The 19,805-nt window shown below is 36.6% G+C and overlaps 2 protein-coding genes across 10 annotated transcripts; one reads left to right on the top strand and one right to left on the bottom strand.

Moving 5' to 3' along the window:
* The first annotated feature begins 149 nt into the window (after positions 1–149).
* Positions 150–2,262, top strand: LOC138179709 (uncharacterized). The gene is made up of 2 exons (XM_069112795.1): positions 150–290; positions 762–2,262. Exons 1-2 carry the CDS (start codon positions 208–210, stop codon positions 1,306–1,308), a joined length of 630 nt encoding a protein of 209 aa, XP_068968896.1. The 5' UTR covers positions 150–207; the 3' UTR covers positions 1,309–2,262.
* On the bottom strand, positions 248–19,472 carry Ttd14 (TRPL translocation defect 14). 9 transcript variants are annotated; one of them, XM_069112787.1, is made up of 10 exons: positions 19,179–19,472; positions 15,669–15,736; positions 14,569–14,606; positions 13,755–13,792; positions 7,772–7,888; positions 5,540–5,668; positions 4,979–5,452; positions 4,684–4,891; positions 4,420–4,601; positions 248–380 (listed from the first exon to the last, which is right to left on the bottom strand). In XM_069112787.1, exons 1-10 carry the CDS (start codon positions 19,216–19,218, stop codon positions 271–273), a joined length of 1,404 nt encoding a protein of 467 aa, XP_068968888.1. In that variant the 5' UTR covers positions 19,219–19,472; the 3' UTR covers positions 248–270. The 9 variants fall into 9 exon arrangements, with proteins under 9 accessions (XP_068968888.1, XP_068968889.1, XP_068968885.1 ...); XM_069112788.1 differs by lacking the exon at positions 248–380 and adding an exon at positions 2,387–2,707 and having other exon boundaries at positions 19,179–19,469; XM_069112784.1 differs by lacking the exon at positions 248–380 and adding an exon at positions 2,799–4,230 and having other exon boundaries at positions 19,179–19,470.
* Between the last annotated feature and the right edge of the window lie 333 nt (positions 19,473–19,805).

The raw sequence follows: 19,805 nt of genomic DNA on the forward strand, positions 1-19,805 counted from the left end.
GAATATAAAATATAGAATAGACTTGCGTAGTAAACTTTACGTTTACCGCTAATTTCAAAACTATAAGAACGTCGTCAATAACTTCCGGTGACGTTAGATTTCCAGCGTTGCCATATTTTGTGAATGTGGACAGAAGCACAACTGTTTATAATGGTTATATTAGATTAGTGTTTGTTAGAGAATATTGTTAATTAATTGCTAAGAACCATGGCTTCCTTAGTTGCGGATTATGGAACTTCCTCGAGTTCAGAAAGTAGCGGCGATGATATTTCAGACGGTGCCGATAACACGTAAGCTTTTACCTTCATGAACCTGTTTCCCTATTGTTTGTTTTCTCCCTTCCTTCGTATAACCCTTCATAATCTCATAAATTTTGACTCCTAAAACAAATTACATATTATTATGTCATTACATTCTTAACACTGTATTTTGTGTAAATGTATGTTTATTTTTCGTGAAATATATGACTTTATATATTTTCGTCTGAATTGGCGAAATGAAAATTAGAGAAAGTATGTTCACTTCTTAAAATTTATGTTCTACAATATTAATGTGGTATTTTTTTTTCTTTTCTTTTGCATTAATAATTTTTTAATGTCACGTTTCGATATTAATAAACTAAATGCATAACGATATTCTGCATTTTTTATAGATTAATGTTATTTTTATATTTATATTAATATAAGCATATTAAATCACAGTTAGTAGTTACACATCAGATTGAATTTGTTCTTTGTAATCTGATATTGCCTAACCCTTAGTTTTAAGGAAGAGGAAGAAGAGGATGACGAAGAAGAAGAACATAATGAAAATAATGAAATATGTAAAACAGCTTCCAAAGAGAAACTTCCATTACCAACTCCAGACTTTAATGGTATACCCACGATGAAAACTTCAGTCTTCTCAAATCCATTTGTTGAAGCAGAAAAAGCAAAGAGTGCAATTCTTGAGAAACATGTGAAAATGACGCCAACTCTTGATGATACAAAAATGATAAATGGCAGAAAGATTTGTTGGAACTATAGGAAAGGTAGATGCCGATTTGGTCATAATTGTACCTTTGCACATGATTCAGATTTACATCGTACAGCAGCTGAGTTAGAAGCAATTAGAACACCACAGGAAACAGTTATTTGTCAGACTCAGTACAATGGCCAAGTTCCCATCAATGACGATGATGAGATAGATCAAGAAAATAATCAAATGAATAGACGCAAGAAAAGGCCAGGATTAAGTCAATCTTTAGTACCAAGCAAAAAAGTCTTAAAAATGTACAAAGCACAACAAGTTAAAGCTATTAGTAGATAAATGTAACTGTGTCAAGCATACGAATGATGTTAACATTTAATTAGATGCTCTGAAATGGGAGTAATTTATGATTCATATGCTTTATAACTCAAATGAATTTATACAAGTGAAATTGATTATAAATTGTATAAAAAATGATAATCAAAAAGCATGAAATGGTTTATAAGCGAAAAACAGTATAAAAGATTAATAATTTCTTTACATATGAACAAAGGAAAAAAAATAAAACAAATATATGCTTCCAGTAAAATTTTACAAAAAGATATGACACATGCAGATAATGCCTATTTCTAAATGAATTGAAAGTTTCAGGATGATTTAAATACTACTTAATATTTATAAAAAGAAGTATTTGTTATGTATATAAAGAATATAGAGTTTAATTGTATAATTAATACTTCCAGGGACCTGTATAAGTGGATCATAATTCATTGTCTTGCATGCAAATAGTTTTATAAATATATTTCTATTTATACTTGGTATTCTTAACTTGCCCATGAAAAAATGATGAAACATGTCTTCTTACTACTTACATTTTGTTATGTAATTTAATTACCTATATGTCTCTCTTTCATTAGAAAGAGGCAGCTATTTGAAAGTTTTCCTGTATCAGAATTGTGAAATATTTACAAGTAACTATAAATAGCAATTCTACCTAGATTGGGGTTAGATAGATACAAAATATCACTGCAGCTTTACTAAAAATTTTTTAGATCCTGTTTAATGTACAGAGCAAAAATTATCTATATGAAAGTGATGTATGTAAAGAAAGGATTACGCGAGTTGTGTACAATATTGTTAATACTTTTTCTTGATAAACTATTTAATCTAGTATCTACCTTAGATACTAATAACACAATATTATAACAATGGTATACCAAAAAAAGAAAAAAACTATAATTACGCTTCCATTATGCATTACTTTTTATATAATGTTATAAGATGTAAAATAAGGCTTTATAATTCTACATGGAACAATGAAACATTAAATATTTGGTTTCATCAATGTAATGTCACGTAGCTCCCTTTTCGCATGATTTATCTGTGTCAGTATTTTTACTAATTTTTTTACTGTGTATTACTGTGTATTATAACACACTGTGTGTGTGTACTGTCTACTTCCTATATACATAATTCGTATTTCATTAAACTTCAGCAATATATTAAATACGAAAAAAATTAATTTATTAAACCAGAAAATGAATGTGAAGTCGAAAATGCCTATATGTCGGAGAATGTAACACAAACACAGGTTTACGACTTTCCTTCTTTATTTTATATAGCAATAAGTTTATGAAAGGAAATTTTTCGAAAGAGCAATAAATTACAATGACCAAGATATTACTAGTTTCTATCCTTCTCCTAGCTGTACCATATGAAAATCGGTATAAGTTTCAATCTGCAAAATAAAATGATAATAAATTACTTAGTTTATATGAATAATTTGAAAGAATGAAAAAGAGAAGGGGTATATCAAAATGGGTAAAAAATGATAGGCACATGATATTTTATTAGACAATTATGGGTACAATATATGAATTCAGACCAATTATATATGGCATAAGTGCATCGATAACTGATTATTGCATCTTTCATTGAAAATATATATTTATATATCATTTTTTTCACTTCTGTGACTGAACATCTCACAGGCACTTTGTCTCTAAATAATAGTAAGGTTTGTGACAAATGTTTTTATGTAAAATAAGATAAGATATATATATATATATATATATATCTTATTTTACATACTTTGTGTTCATTAAGTTATGTTCAATGACACAATAATGTTTGTTGATAAATTAAATAATAAAATGAACGTTCTTCATAAGGGACTACAATATAGAAATCGATATTTTTATTTAACCCAACAACATTTCCAATAAATTAATTAATCATACTTTTCATAGTTACTCAACGATATTATTCATCTAAAGACAAGTCAAATATTCGATTTATGTCAGTATTTTATAAGACACCACTAATGATTAATTTATTTGTAAAATTTATCTCTATAGCAGGGACCAAAGTTTTCCGTCTACAGTACTATCCATAAATTTAAAGTTGTTCACATTAGTGCAGAGTGTTACTTTTCTATTGAGATAATGTTAAATATTTCTAAAGGAAAGTATACTTCATACAGATCGTTTGTTCTTGAATAATTACATAGCTCCATACGTGTTTTGTATGCTATGTATTACATGTGTTTTGTATCACAATTATTCATAGTAATATTCTTAAATAAAGAGTTACTACGGTACTCTAGATAAAACACACAACGAAGCAAAGAGATGGAAAGTGAAATGGAGTGATTTAGATGTAAAAATGCTTGGTATATTAATCGACATCACTTGTTAAACAAATTGGTAAAAAATAAGTTACAGTCGAATTATTAAGTACATTTCGCATTGGTACCTTCAAAGTGTGCACGCAAGATTAATTAAAAAATAGGTATTATAGTTTGTAAGTTTATCATTTTCGTATTGCCTAAGAAATTTTAGATCGAGATAGCTGTCAGTGCCAATAAAATATTTTGTTTCTTTTTAGAATTGTGTAATTTGTCCCTTATCGTTGCCTAATTTATTTATACCGTCGTGTTTTCACATCGTTTCGAAACCTGCTCTCATTACACCTCTTCGTACTTTTTCGTTTTAAGGATCATCATTTAGTGTTTCGTAGGACTACCGCATTCTTGACTATTGCTTTTTATACTATTTTGTTCGACAAATTTCACGATACCATTCGTAACGCCGTAGACACCATTCTGTACGCCATTTACAACTTTATCTACACTATTTATAACAACGTCCACACCATTGACTCTACAACAATCAAGTCCATTTACTGTTTTCTTAACCGATGTATCTTTCGCTTCCGAAGAGCAAGTACTTTTTGTTTCTGTTGATCCAGATTCCGTTAAGCCTGCAAGAGCGTAATCTGTGCAATTTAAAAGAAACTGATCAAACAAGAAAGACAATCAAAGACAGATCTACGCGAAAAAGAGTGTATCAAACGACTTTCTTGATATATCTTTTTCATTAAAGAAATATGCGTGATTTATTAGTTACGGATGTCTGTATAATTTAATGGCAAACGATATTCGATACGTACCTTGTAAATTATGGCAGAATTTATTAGTATTGTTCCATTCTTCTCTTAGACTGAGATTGAACATACTGTAATCTGGATTTCCAGTGACCTCTTTTTCGATTGTCAGGAACTGTGGTAATATGTTCTTAAGCTCGTCTCCGGATAATGCTGTGTACGTTTCAAGCAGCATCAATCCCCGACACCTGTAATCATATTAGACACATTTATCTATATATATAATAAATTATTTCGTTACACGATTGCGCGTGATTTCTTAACTCTGACCTTGGATGAGCGGGTTCTCTGTATATATCTAATTGGAAATACTGATTGTTGATGAGGAAACATCGTCGACGCTTGAAGATGGTGAAATGCGAGTCATCGCGTTGAGCGAGCATATTCAAATAATCTCGATGAGTCAATTGTGTTTTCACTTCGATCACTTGGCCGCACATTTTTGGACGTCGAATTGTATGAATGTAAGACCAGTGACCTATCAACGTAAATTTATATGTGATTACGCGTTATCGATACAGACGCGTTAGCATTGTAAATCTCAAATAGTAACTGTCTCGCGAACCTTTTTGCCCACGTTTACGTAGTCGAGCCTGCATCTTCGGATTGTTACTTTGGAGGTAGTTATGGACGACATCAAAGTCCTGGAACGGCGGGAACTCAGAGTCTGCCGGTAAAGGACCTTTGACAAGGAACTTGACTTTTCTGCTACTTGCTCTCAATCTGTCTCCGGTATCGATACCCAGCTTCTGGCACACGCATTCGATCATACGACAGAGTTTCGTTTCAAAGTCCTGCGAATTGTCAATCACATCGAAGTAAGGATGCCCAACCCAGGCGGCCGCTGCTTTATAATCCAGTTCTCTGGCTACCACGACGCCTTCCGAACGACACGCGTGATCTTCCGTCGAGTAGAATTCTTCGGCGCCGTTTGCTGCCGAGACCATATGGATGATCTGATTGTACCTATTGTCTCGGAGCTCCACGTTGTTCCATCCGTTCGAAGCCATCATCAATTCCCATTTATCCTTCGATATAACTAAATTAAAGAAGAGAAAGATTCGGTTTAACTTTGATTCGTAAAGGACCAGAGGAAAAGATAGGCATAGTTATTAATATCGCTCACATGCAGAGGCATCCATGGCACCACGATCACAGATAATAAGACAATTTCGCGAACAGCTGTCACCCAGCTGGAAGAACGTATTCTCTATCTGTATCATCGTGCGCAGAAGATTCTCTTGAAATTTGAACGCTGAAACAGAATAAGATAAATCACGTACAATTTTAGATCGGTCAATGCGAAACAAGTAAAGCAACTATCGTTATAGTTTCTCGATTCTACGAGTCAACTTTTACACGCTACCTGGCTGATCGGTAACTACGCAACAATTACTTTTCCCGTCTTTGCAACTGTTTACGTAATCGCAAGCCATGAATTAATTGAACGTAGGAATTTATTAGCACATTTGCACAATTGCATTGATAAGCGATAATGATCGTGTATTTTTCTCAACGAATGATCATATGCGTAACGATATGCTACTACGAGCGTAACACGGTGATTAATTTAAATTTCTTCGAAGTAGCGTGCTCGTTAACTTCTATAGGTATTTCAAGTCCTCTCGTTTCGACGTCGTTCAAATAAAAAAAAAAAAAAAGAAAAAAAAGAGAGAGAGAGAAAAAAAAGGTAAATATCAAGCACGAGGTTGATGCTATATTTTACGTGAAAATTATCTTAATAGTTGGCGTAATAATCAACGCGTTACTAACTAAAGCGATTAGGATCGATCGGATCCAAGAACAAATCACAGCCTTATCTAATCGAGGTCAACTGCCAAGAGCTTCGATACACGATCTTTTCAAATAACTAAAATCGCGTTATCGCGAGAGCCGATAAATCAAGTGCAATTAATAGCAGCTCGAAAAGTTTTGTAATTGTCGAAATAGGAAATACGAGGGTCGAAGTTGGCTCTCTTAACAACATCTTTCAAGCATCTTTTTCCTTTTCTTTTCTTTTTTTCTTTCTTTTTGTGCAGACGATACTCCAGATCTGTTTATGTACACGTCTCACAGTGTTTTATCTACATATATAATTCTACGTTTCTCGCATCTTGACCCAAAGTCAAGTTGGCCCAGCTGATATCTGATACGGTCCACGTATTTTTTGCAACGAAATCCACCACAGACAAACAAGTTTCGCATTAGTCGTTGCCCGTTCAGACACTCGTTGCTTGCACGCATCTGCCAGAGACGCGACGCATCGTTTTAGACGGGCCAGACGGGCCAACCGGCTGCTATTACTGCGTGTATGCGTGTGTGAGTTCTTGTCACGATACGTCCTCGTTATCGAAACGGTGAGAAAAACTCCAATTAACGGAATGATCGTCTGCAGGCTTTGACGGTGTTCGATAATCGTTCGAAACGATTGGCGTTTTTGATTATCAAGCCGTAACCAGATTCAGCATTTCCCAGTATCGGCATCGTGAACGCGTCTTCATCTCGACGTGCGCGGTTCCACGAGCATAAAACAATCGCGACTAATGGTCCGTGGGACGTCTTTATGATTTAACGGATGAACGACGACGAATATCGTGGATATCGTGTGTGCAATTAATAGCATCGAACGTCTGGCGCGAACGCCTGCATACATTTATTAGCAACGGGCTATTACGCTCCCGAAAGTTAATAGAATTAGCAAGGAGAGCCGACAAGTACATACGAGGTTGATCTTCTATCACGGAGGAATGTACTTTTTTAAATTCTTCTCTCGATGTAAGTACATCGATTAAAAACGATCGAGCAAGGTTTCTGTACACGTACACGAATATGATTCAAGTATACAGAACGAACGAAAGTAAAAGTTCGGGAGGAAATGCTGGACGGTGTATGCGATGAAAATGCTCATACCTAATTTACCAAGAGTGGCACAATGACACGACTCGATCGGTCGCACAGGCGGATTTCTAGCAGCAGGGATCGACACGAATCGCTCTAGCAAGGCGACCGGACGGCGAGCCTCTTTTACTTTCGACAACGTTAAACAGCGTACAGAGATTACCGCTTCTGAGAGGTAAATACAATTATCGGGTACCAATGATCGCGTTCCTGTAACTACATACGGTGCATAGAATTACAGACATTACACGAACACGAGGAACAGAATTCGATAAAACGAGAAAAGTGGGTTACCGACAACGGAGAAAAACGAATGTCAAACGAATGTCTTTAGGGTCGTTCGGCGTGTAATCTCTGTATTTGCGAGCTTTTTCATTACGTTCGTGGTGAAAATAAAAGATAGGCAAACTTTTTTTCGTCTGTGTCGCTTTTAAAAACGGGGGCACTTTCTAAAACTCACCCTCACCAGAGTCAACTTCCAAGATCTCCGGCCACCTTGCTTCGCCTTTGTCCGACCTGTTCCTGTAATGTCGCTGCGAGGACTTCGTAATCGAAGGACGCGACCCGGATCCCTTTGCTAGAACCAACCGACCTTGAAGACACTTCCAGTTCGATAAGCCTCTGTTGTCGTGTATTCTCTCCCTCCCCCTCCCCCCTTCTAGCCGTTTTTCCTTTTTCTCATGCACGGTTTAATTAAATCGTGCCAGGACGATCCATAGCTACGCGTTATCCGCGGTCTTCCACCTGTCTCTCCGCATTGAAATTGCTTGACATTTTGCACGCAAACTCGTCTCCACGCGATACCAAGCGTTGCGATTCCCCTTGCAATTAGTTTCTTTTAAGAAAATTTCTCTAAGTACGCGAGCGACATTACCAGTTGCTTTTGTATTTGCGAAACTTTCGTTACAAACGTATAATTTGTCAACGTTCGATTTTCTACGCTATAGCCCGGTTCGAGTTGGTCGTCACGTGCTTGAACTTTGAGCGAAAGAGCCAATTTCTCGCAAGCACGATTCTGTGTAATAAATCACGGTTAAGCTTTCGAAGGATAAAATAGCTGGTCGAGGGTTGAAATCGAGGAGCGAGATTTACTCGGTTCTGCGCGTCAACAAATACGACGAAAGGCAATTGCTGCGTCGACAGACACGTGGGCTCGATAAAAAAACGCTGCAAATGTATCACACGCCAGTGGATAATGTTTCCGTGCGTTGGCGAAAAAAGATCGAAGGATACGAGCGGTACCAGGCGCTTTCGACTTTAGCTTTCCAACGACGAAAGAAGGAAGACATTCCAATTATGATTTTTAACAAACTGCGCGAAATTCAACACTTTCTCAACAACGCAGTAATCATTCGCGAAGGTTTCTATCAAAGGAATTGGACGATCGAAAATCCAGCAACATCTGCATCGTCCATGTTTAATAATCGCGTCGGATAGAATGTTCTTTTTTCTTTTTTTTTTTTTTTTTTTTAAATAAAGAGAAGGGATTTAGCCGTCGGTTAACGAAATTTTTAATGTAATTTTTTCAAGTACGACGCAGATAGAAAAATCTACATAAATGAATATACATTAACTATTCGGCTCGCTCCAGCTTGAGTTATCTTGTTATAACCAGAAGACTTGTTAATTGTAACCAGTTGTTATTAATTCTTGGGTGCAGCTCGACATTGAAACAATTACTGCCGCTCCACTAAATTCACAGCAAAAAAAACAAAAAAGATGTTTTGCGTTGTTTGCGTATATGAACTTGTACGACGCGATAGCGTATCAATATTTCATAAGCTACATTTTTGTCGTTTCATTTGCATACCCAATTACACTTCATTACCGCGAACTGTTTAAGGCTTAAGTGTTTCTGGTCGGAACCGGAAAGCGTTAACGCGTTCGTGTCTTATCAACCATATCCCATCTCGCGTAGGAAAATGAAACTTCGTAGGAAAATGAAAGATGAAATTTTGTGTAAGAACAGACACGGAAGAAGTTGATCGATCAACGAACGCTGCGGTTCTTTGACGACTAAATTATTTTTTGTGAACATCGTACATGAAAAAACGTTGCGTTTCGAGCGTATACTTAAATCGTTTGAAACTGTGGCTCGTTTCATCGCTTTTCCGCTACGCTCGTTTAATCATCTTGACGAGCCGACGAGTTCGCAACAACATTCGACGCGTCTCTTTGAAACATAATTTCATTTCCACATCAACTTTGATTCGCGAGATGTTTGACGTTTCAAAAGCTAACGGGAAGCGATGTCTTTGGAGCGCGAGTCCTTTTCTTGACCTTTCTTGCGACTCTCGATTTCATTTGAGTCTTTGACTTTCCGTGGAATACATTAAACCCACTAATCGGTCGATGTTGCGTCAACGCAACGTTTCATTTGTAGCTTGTTTCCAATCGGTTTACTATTCCACTTTTAACGGTTTAAAATTCTACTTTTTAACATTGTAACCGTGGAAGAAAATTCCAAAGATTTCCTCCACCCTACAGTTTCATGAAATTTAAAGAAATTGTAACGCTTATAACATTGCGACAAACTACTGCTCGAAGAGATAAAGCTCGTAACGAATTCTTTATTCCCATCGTCTTTAACATCTTGTCAGTTATCATCTTTGACAAATATGTTTCGTGCCCTACTGTTTGCTGTAATAACGTACGATACAAGGAGGACTGTTTTGGGAAAGGGGTGAAAAAAAGGGGAAGAAAGAAGCCGAGGCAATTGGCCAGACGCGAACTCATAATATGTAAAAGCAAATTGGCGCTAAGCCAGAGAACGATGCGCGTACCCTAACTACGATAGAGGGGAACTGACAATCGAGTGGACAGCGTCGAATATGAATTTATTAATAACCGGTGCTCGTTATAACGAACTTCTTACGAAGTGTCTGATACATCGGAGAATATATGGAACGCACTTCGTCACAATCGACCTACATTAACCAATGAACGTTGGTTCTATCGCGCGTATCGATACCAGCGAATAATGATAAACTGTAATGACTTCAATTACGGCCTACCACACGCATTTACACCACTTCCCTTTGTTATATTTCACGTACGGCTAAACAAAAAAATGCGTCAATTATCATTCTTTGCTCGATAGCGTAAATGCGATATAAGCGTAAGAAGAAATCGTGCTTGATGATGGCAACGAAAATCGACAAGCATTATAAGTACAATTTGATGAATCTATTTAAAGAAGAAGCCAAAAGGAGGATATAGAGTCGTATGAAGCCCGATTTGTATCGGTGTTTCAATGCCACGGATCAAACCCGACAAATACAATTACATAAAAGCACGTAAGCCAGGCTGAAGCAAACACATGCGAAAAAGGTGGGTTTTTCACGATGCACGGGGAGAATTGGAGCAATTTGGAATGCAAATTTCTAAGTGGTATTTGCATCGAGAACTTGGCGTTGGTCGTTGGATCGCCAGGTACATAGTTACCATCCGGCGACTCTTTCGCATCGAAAAACCTGTTGGAAGCTTCGAAGACGATGGAACTGGTATTTCAATTTCATATAGGATGAAGCAACGAATCTGGCAAGAAATAGCGGATGATACGTAACGAATGGTACGTTTTACAAGAAAATACATAGGAAGACGTGTTAAATAAATAGCAGTTACGAGAAATCACGAATTTCAAGCTAGGCACCTTGCGTGCCTTTGACAAAACTCTGATCCCAATTTTCCGTTACGTAATTCTTTTCGGGTGGTATATTATTATCTCGTGGTTAATCTCGTGGGGCGTGCAAATAGAATGGGAAATATGTATAGATCGATGTGACACCTCGTTGGATCAGTTGGTCGCCTTAATCGATAAGTGAACGAGCATTTTGAATTAATAATTAATAATTATAGCTTAATTTACGCGGGATTTACGTGGAAGATGAGAAACGCATAGCTGTGGATTGCGCTACAAGATGACGAGTTGCGGACGAATAAAATGGTTGGAACAAAGGTAAAGCGAGAAAGGTGAAAGAAATATTACCGTGGTATCTTTTGCGTTATTTTAAGGCAAATGTGCTCCACTATCGCGATACTCGGGTGTATACAGCTGTCTGGTACAATTCCACGCAAAAAGCTCTAAAAAATCTTTTTGTGGTAATTCTTTAGGATAATTGTAGCCTACAAAATCGTCGCGATAATATAATCGTGTATATTACGTAACGAAAAGCGACTTAGCAGTTCTGCTTGCAAGAAAACGTCCTATTATAATCCAAATATCAACCATTTATCAGAAACATATAAATGCTTTTTTGTAATTAGGTATGAACGATTAATCGCATAACAAGTAAGCTCGCACAAGGAGGCATCTAACTGACCTATCGAAGAAAAGTTCACTATCTAGAATGGAACAGGGATGCTTTGTCATTGAAATAATTATAGAAAGCCCACGTTTGAAAGAAGACTTTGTATTCATGGCCGTTCCATAGAAGACTCTTTTAAATACTTATATTTTGTCAAGCAGTCGAGATAACGATGTTTATAATATAATCAATAATTAGATAATTAACGATATACTTCTTAATGATATACTGTTTTATGTGGACGTTGATAAACTTCCTTGTCAGGTCAACGACAAATATTTTCGATTCTAACAAAGTACACACATATGTATTGCATATAAATCCCGAAAGACCTCGACTATTTTCTCGTCGTCTTTGAACGTATCTCGACGGAAATCAATTATTTTTTTTTTCTTCTTCTTTTATTCTTGTTATTTCTCTCTACTTAGTTACTCATTGAATAACGAGCGAGTTCAGAACACAAGGATCGTGTCGTGAAAAACACGGTCTGCATCTCGTGACTCGATCGCGTTTGCCACTTTGCGAGAATCTTGGCAAGTCGCCGATTTTGATTTTACGCAATCAGCGGACGTTATACATTGGCCATTCTTCTTTGGCCCATCCGCAACCAACTGTATGAATTGTTCTGTTTTTAATGTACGCGAAATCCTTTGCTTTTTTAAAGGTTTTCCCCTCGCGGCTCTAAAACTAAATCATTTTCTACGTCGTTTCACTCGCTTCGACGTTTCGACGAAGTATTTGACAGAAACTCGATGATGGAACACCGAGTGACGTAGACTGACGTAACGTTGCGTAATTCGACGCGAAACAGTCTCACGTTGGCAAAAAATTGCAATTTCGATCTTTGACGATCATCGACTGTTACAAACGTTTGTTCGGTTGCAAATACGCTTTGTTACCGAATCGTCGGTCTTCTTAACGGATGATACGGCGAAAAAACAGTGTTCAAGGTAATCTGATCTGATTTTCTTGTAACCGGTCACGTATTTTGACAAACACGATCCGATGAGTAACCATTAGCTTCGTAATAATAATCACAAATATATTTTGCAAAAGATCTGAATTATCAGCTTTTTTTATATATACCGTGAAAAAATACACGCGCTTTTATCAGTTTCCGGTCCTGTATTTGAACAAATATCGTTGATAAACACGAAGAGACTTCGTAATATTGATTTCGTTTCGACGTTTTTCAAAAGTTCCTTCTTTTCCCGTAAATCGTACCAGCGCTCTTATCGTTTCGCGCCATTTCCATCTCTGTCACATTTTGCGCGGTAAAAACGCGGTTGTGTTTTAAACGGATAGATTTGATGGGATTTACGTAGCACGCGACTTAAGGCCAGCGCCGACGAGCCAGGTAATTTGAGATTGTCATTGAACATGGATGGCTTCTTCGGACCTAATGGAAAGTTTCGTCGATGACAGTCGACGCATACGCAATGATATCAATACTTAAGCGGCAGCAAGGGGTAAAACGAGAGGGCATGAGAGGTACTCGTGCAGACCAGCGATCGATACCGCCATGACATTGTGTCTCTCCGCGTATCCGCTCTAGCATAATCGCAAGATAACCGCGTTCAAAATCCGCCACGAACTTCCATCTTCGTCGTAAATTCAGATTTATTAACTCGAAAACGTTTTACAAATAAGACAGTTCATTAGTCGATGTTTTAGATTTTCCCGTACAAGCTATACAATTTTTGAGCGAAGAAATAAATCGGGGAAAATATTACGATCTCCGCGATTCGTTATTCTGTTTTTAAATTTGATTCATTCTAGATACGGTTAAAAAGTTTCGTAAGACGATTCACGGATATACCGGGCTTCTATGTTGTTTCGCGAAGGCCAGAACGCGCAGATGTAATAAAAGCGGCCAAGTATAAATTTTGTAGCCGGGTAATGTTTCCTTTCTCGTGGAAGCCTCGTAAACGCCTTGTTGCAAGTACTTTTTTATCAGCACCGTAAACTCAGACCGAGTCTTGCGAAGTTGCGGATACCAACAAGAGGTCATAGATAAATGCATAGTAGATAAAACGCGAATCTAAAATACGGTAGCTCGGAATATGCGGATACGCGTGTTCAAAACGAGACTAAAGCTAGAGGTCGTTAGAAAAGGAAAAGTTGAAGTGAACTTACCCTCTTCGGCGTTCAGGTCTGAAAACTTTATGCCGCCGCTGAAATGGAAAAAGCAGACGAGAAATGAAACAGTTGTTAAATTAAAGTTAGAAAAGTGGAGAGAATTTTGGAGAATTCTGTTCGTTCATCGGCCAGAATTTTTTCTCCCTATTAGATATAGTACAGTTGATGTTACTCTGTCACGAGTGTTGTTTTTCTAAAGAGTCGTGTACCGGCATGCCAATGTCTCGGCCAGAATAGAATTGTGCGCGACGCGTATATTCGTTGAACTGTTTCTGTAATGTATACGTAGCGTTCTTTCGAATCGATTGATTTTACCGTTGATGAATCATCGTTTGTCACGATTGGAGTTTATAGCAACTTCCATCGACTCCCGTTCCGATCGTTGACAAAGGATTTAGAAGCACGTTAAACACCTATTGTATATTCTTTCGTGACGAATAGGATCGTGAATCTTTCTTACGCTGTCACGATTATTACGTTTATTAGTACGGTTATGTGGAACGTCTTAATTAATCAATAATTCTATAACTGGGCAGTGGAAGGTAACGAAGTAAGTTCTGAACGAAAGCTTGGGCGTACGAATTAAAGCGATTCCTTGCGTATGGAAACCCTATCCATTTCCATCAATATCCAAGAACGTTAAAAGAACGCAATTTTTTTTATCCTAAGAGATTGAGGGAAACGAGGAGAGACCGGATGGTTTCCCAAGCAGATCGAATCGGTCTCGGATTCGTATCGAAAACTTTCGTTCTTCGGTTACGTTCGTTCCCTTTCTCTGCAACTATAAATTTGTTATCGTGTAATTGCATACCTGAGCAGCACGGTCGCTGTCTCGGGAACACGGAACACCTGAAAAAGAAGACAACCAGCGCTCTATCGAATCCACATCGTAAGGTGATGATAACCCCAAAATCAGTTCGCATATTCGATTCATTCTCTTTCTCTCAAACTTCGCTTTTTTCATACCGTTTATCTCAATGGAATACGACTTAGCTCTTATTGCTAGTGTTGCTACGTGGGCGAATAATCTCGATGGAGTAGAAAATCTTTATTAACAAATTTTACAAGACGAAAGAATTATGTATGTAAAAACATGTACACGGCGATCCCTTTGTGCGTTATTAGGTATATATGTCGAAGATGAAAGGACATCGGGACCTTTCTTTAGAATGTTCGGAAAAACCCAATACCCCAATCCAGATGTTTACGACAACGACATTTAAACAATAAACGAAGAAACAGCTATGCGGCTACTTAAGGTTTACGACGATGGGTTTGGGCTCGAGGTGACCTAATGAGTCACCGAACGTACCCACGGTCACGGGAGGGACGTGTAATAACGGAAGTAGACAATAGTTGTGCAGCTCTCCTCAAAAACAGAGATTGACCCAAGGAATGGGAAAAGGACTACATAAGGGCAGTTTCATTTGGATACCCATCGTCGTAAACCTTAAGTACCCGCATAGCTATTTCTTCGTTTATTGTTTAAATGTCATTGTCGTAAACATCTGGATTGGGGTATTGGGTATTTTCGAACATTCTAAAGAAAGGTCCCGATGTCCTTTCATCTCCGACATATATATGTAAGTTTCATTGAACGAACCGGCTAACGTAAGAAGATTAAACCAGGTAAATTTTATGTCCTGGACGACCCAAAGAAACAAAATTAGATAAATGGATTTGCTTGACGGATTTGTATAATTCAGTTTGGCTATATATGTCTGTGTACATATATAGATTTTAGTTAATTAAAAGCTACTGAACTGTTTGGGGTGTTTTATTCAGACCGAATCATCGGTCAAAGAGATAGGCTCACGTAGAAGAACTCATGGGACCTTTTTTTCACAGGGTTGTTATAAACCCCTTTGTTATACGTAAAGCGGAATGAAAAACAGAGCGAAACATGCCTACCTTCCAACCCATGTTCTCGAAGAATGTACATAGCCGTGCCTGTCCGGTTGTTTTACCACCACAAGGTCCTGAAACACAAAAAGGGAAAAATTCTTTAGCCATCTCCCGATCTCAGCTACTTTTGCGTCTCGTTCTTTGCAACACGGTGAAATACATAATTATTCGTGAGGCGAAGATCAGACGAACGACATTAAAGAAATTATGCGATATTAACCATTTCCATTTCGATAGATAACGGCATATCGATAAAAATAAATGGATAAAGTAGGACTTAAAGCACCAAACTTCTACCTTCTTAGATTAAACTATCGTACTTGGAACACTATTCGATCGACGACAAAATTTTATTTTATTCGCTCGCTTTAAAGTAATATGTCGCAAAGGTCACGAAAATGAAAATTAAAAATGTTATCAAAAGTTGGTCTGACTTTGAGAGACGAACAAATGCGGAAGGAAGGAAAGAAGAAAAGCCGTCTGTTCGAATATAAAATTACTTTTACTACAAACAATTATAATAAATTAATGACATAAATTAGGAAAAATGAATGATAATACCAGTGAAATCATAAGTGTGACTAATTACTCCTCCAAAATAGGATTAGTACTATCGCTTGCTTTGATCATAATACATACCGCATTGATATGTGTGATCTGTCGATCAATCTTCGCAGTGATATTAGAGGCTGATGTCGCTTGTGTGTCATCCATAATGCTGACCGCGTGTATGAAATGAAAACAAGAATGTGAGAATGAGAATGAAAACTCCTGAATCGGACTAGTCGACAGATCATACATAACGGTATTTAGCATAATCTAACAATACAATAGTAAAACTCCAATCTTAGATTCGCTATCAATTTTCAGCTGAAAGATACAAGAATATGATCATGTACCTTTACATGCTTTAAAACTACTATGAAATCAAACGAGACAATGTTATCTTTGAAACACTAGCCGCGTTGTGTTTTAAGATGTTGCCAGATTACAATTTATTTATTTTAGACTGTCTCGTTGGTCACGGTATGAAAGAAATAGTATTCGCTCGTTACAGTTGTTATGAAAATTATTATAGCTTCAATCACTTTTTTAAATCTTCTGATTTTTTTCATGACAAAATTATCATGAATGTAATCTGTAATTACCCATTATTATGATTTCATTAGTATTATCGTTCATTTTTCTTATTTACTATGCATCATCAATTTATTATAACTTATTTCTATATAATAAAGGTAATTAATTTTGAATAGACGGTCTTGTCATTTCTTTTCACTCAATCTTTTTCTTTTTATTTTTCCTTCTTTGTTGATCTCTCAAGGTCAGACGGTTTTAGTAGTATTCTTAATTTACATTTTTCGTGACTTTGTAACATACAATTTCGATCTATATAAAAAGACTCCGCGTGATTTTATCATCAATTGAATAGCGTGGCAGATTAGGTTTAAAGAGTCAAGTATTTTAGATAAGAAAACTATTTATTTTAAATAAATAAAATTTATTATTTCGAGTTATTATTGCGTTTAGGAAAGCACATAGCATTTCGTTATTTATTAGACACGCGATAAATTCAACATTAAGATTCGTTTGTTTTATGACACCGACTTTCCGTATGTTTGAGCATATTTATCGCTGTTGCTCCGAGCAGTGTTGGCGAATGAAACGATCCGCGGAGATTAAAAGACGCTCCCCGAGATATGAGATATGATGCATTCGAGATACATTAATGCACCTCAAGTGCATGCAATCGACGGATACTCCGCGTGCAATTGGCCAGCCGTGCGCTCATTGACTCGTAATTGGTTCAAATTGTCACTAATACGATAAATATGACTGATGATGACATCATAACGCGATACATAAGAATATTTGATGTCCGTTCTTTGGATTTGTGTTCATTGGCCAAACGCTGTCGGTAAAAAAGTTCGAAAATGTGCAGGTAACACGCTGGTCATTGAATGAATTCTACGAATATTTAATTTACTTTAAAATATGGGAAATATCCAAAATTGTACGTGTAACGATATATCGAAGAGTTTTATTATGGACGTAAATGTAAAATTACGATCATGTGCTCGAGTAAATCGATAATCATTGATTATGATTTATTCATAAAAATGTTATCTCGCGGAAACATATCTTTTACTGCTACTGTGTATAACATTCGTGTAATTCTTGATAAAATAATTGCACGCTGAACACTCATCAACGGCTGACATCGTGGATATAAGAAAATGTCGTTTACAATTACAAACAATTGTAAAGACTAATCATGTTTATGTACCGGCGCAAAATGTTTGATTCAAGACTATCGAACCAAATGAAAGAGCCGATCATTGATCATCGTGATCTTTTATTTACGAAGGCTAATAATTCTAGAATAGTCACTCTATTTCTGACATCAAGTTCTCTCTGTTCAATTGGTCCTTGTTTTAAGTTAAATAATATACAATGTGTTTGAAAAACCATTCAATATGCATGTGACACATCATACTTAGTAAAAAACTTTGGTAAACGTAAGTGGAAAATTCAACCATTTCTAAGATATAAAGATTTTCTATCTAGCATTATAATTGACTTACTACTGACTTTCCGACATTTACAGAAAATGTTCCACGTTTTTTTCGTCCATTACACGCTTGGCATCTTCTTCTTGACAGAGTCGCGAAATATGGAATGGTTTTTCCTGAACACCCTGTATAGTCAATGTATATATATGTGGATTTTTATAGAAGTCGTAATTCGATCCTGTATTTTATTTACAAATGTAGAAGTACATAGCACAAACGGGAAAATAAGTTTTTATGCATCATATATATATAAATAATTTGAGATATATGTTTTCGACGAATTAAATATAGCCGGATCAAGTTTGTTTTGTCAACGTTTTTGAAGTAATAACCGTATTCTATTAAATACAATAGTTCGAGTTATTTTATTTCATTTGCTTTGTCTATTCTAAAATCAATTTCAAGTTATCAAATGTGTGTTTTAAGATATTTGTGAAACAGCAAGAAATTTCAAACTGGGTTTGTATAGCTGTCCTTGCGATTAAGTTTGTACGGACTACAAAAAAGGGGATGACTTTCAAAGCACGCAAATTCAATTCGAAATAATACAATTTCCTTCGTATACCATAGGAATTCAATCAATATTTTCACACCACGGATAAACTCGCAAAGCATTCTACGTGAAACGTGATTGTCACAGCAACGAAACAATGGAAACGAACCACTTTGCGTTTGTTTGTACGTAACAAAAGTTCAGAAATAAATTTCTATAAGTAAAAACTATAGAATCAACGAAAGGATTATAAGGTAGTCGAAACACGTGGTTTCCGCAGACACGCACAGCTCGCCTTTTTCGAAGATATCTTTGTCGAGATAAATATATTATTCGTTTATAAAATATATGAAAGTATCTATCCAAACGAACGAATGTTTTCGAAACGAAATTACGACGCACGGAATGCATGACAATGAATTATTTGCTCTAAGAAAAAAAGCCGCTTACCTCCAGTGAGCACCACTTTATACAGACGTTTTTGTTCCATGTTTCAATGAATATTTTTAGAGGTTTTTTTCGCTGATCAAGTCCACGAGGTGTTTCGAGTCGACGTCGATGGACGGATCTTCGTCTGGCACGTGAACGGTGTCTACGGTTACAACGAATACTACATGAAAACTTCACCGTATATTTCGATATATCTCGAAGTTAAATACGTTGGAGACATGGGAATAAAGTGATGATATCTCGACGCAGAAAGATAGCAAACTGCTACTCGAGGAAGCAGACGTCCGCCTTAAAATGAAGCGATTCACGAGTTTGGTTAATCGGGTTATGCTATTCCCTCTCTGTTACAGTCATGCGCGACACGGAAACGTACGAATCTACGACCGCTGCTCACGAAACTACCCGAATAACACTGCACGTTTGTCGCCTTGCTCGATCAGCCGATCACCAATGAATGTTAACTTAAAGTTTCGTATTTCGTAAAAATGCTTCCGTCAAAATTGTTTTTCTTCTTTCCTAATCAATATAAGAAAAAAAAAAATTGAGGAAGATTTTTGAAATTTTAATATCGAATAAAATTTACGTGACCGAACCGTATTCGTTGACTACATTTAAGTACGTCAGTTA

Source organism: Bombus flavifrons, chromosome 5, assembly GCF_040668555.2.
Source record: "Bombus flavifrons isolate JBK064 chromosome 5, iyBomFlav1_principal, whole genome shotgun sequence".
In the NCBI taxonomy this organism is placed as follows: domain Eukaryota; kingdom Metazoa; phylum Arthropoda; class Insecta; order Hymenoptera; family Apidae; genus Bombus; species Bombus flavifrons.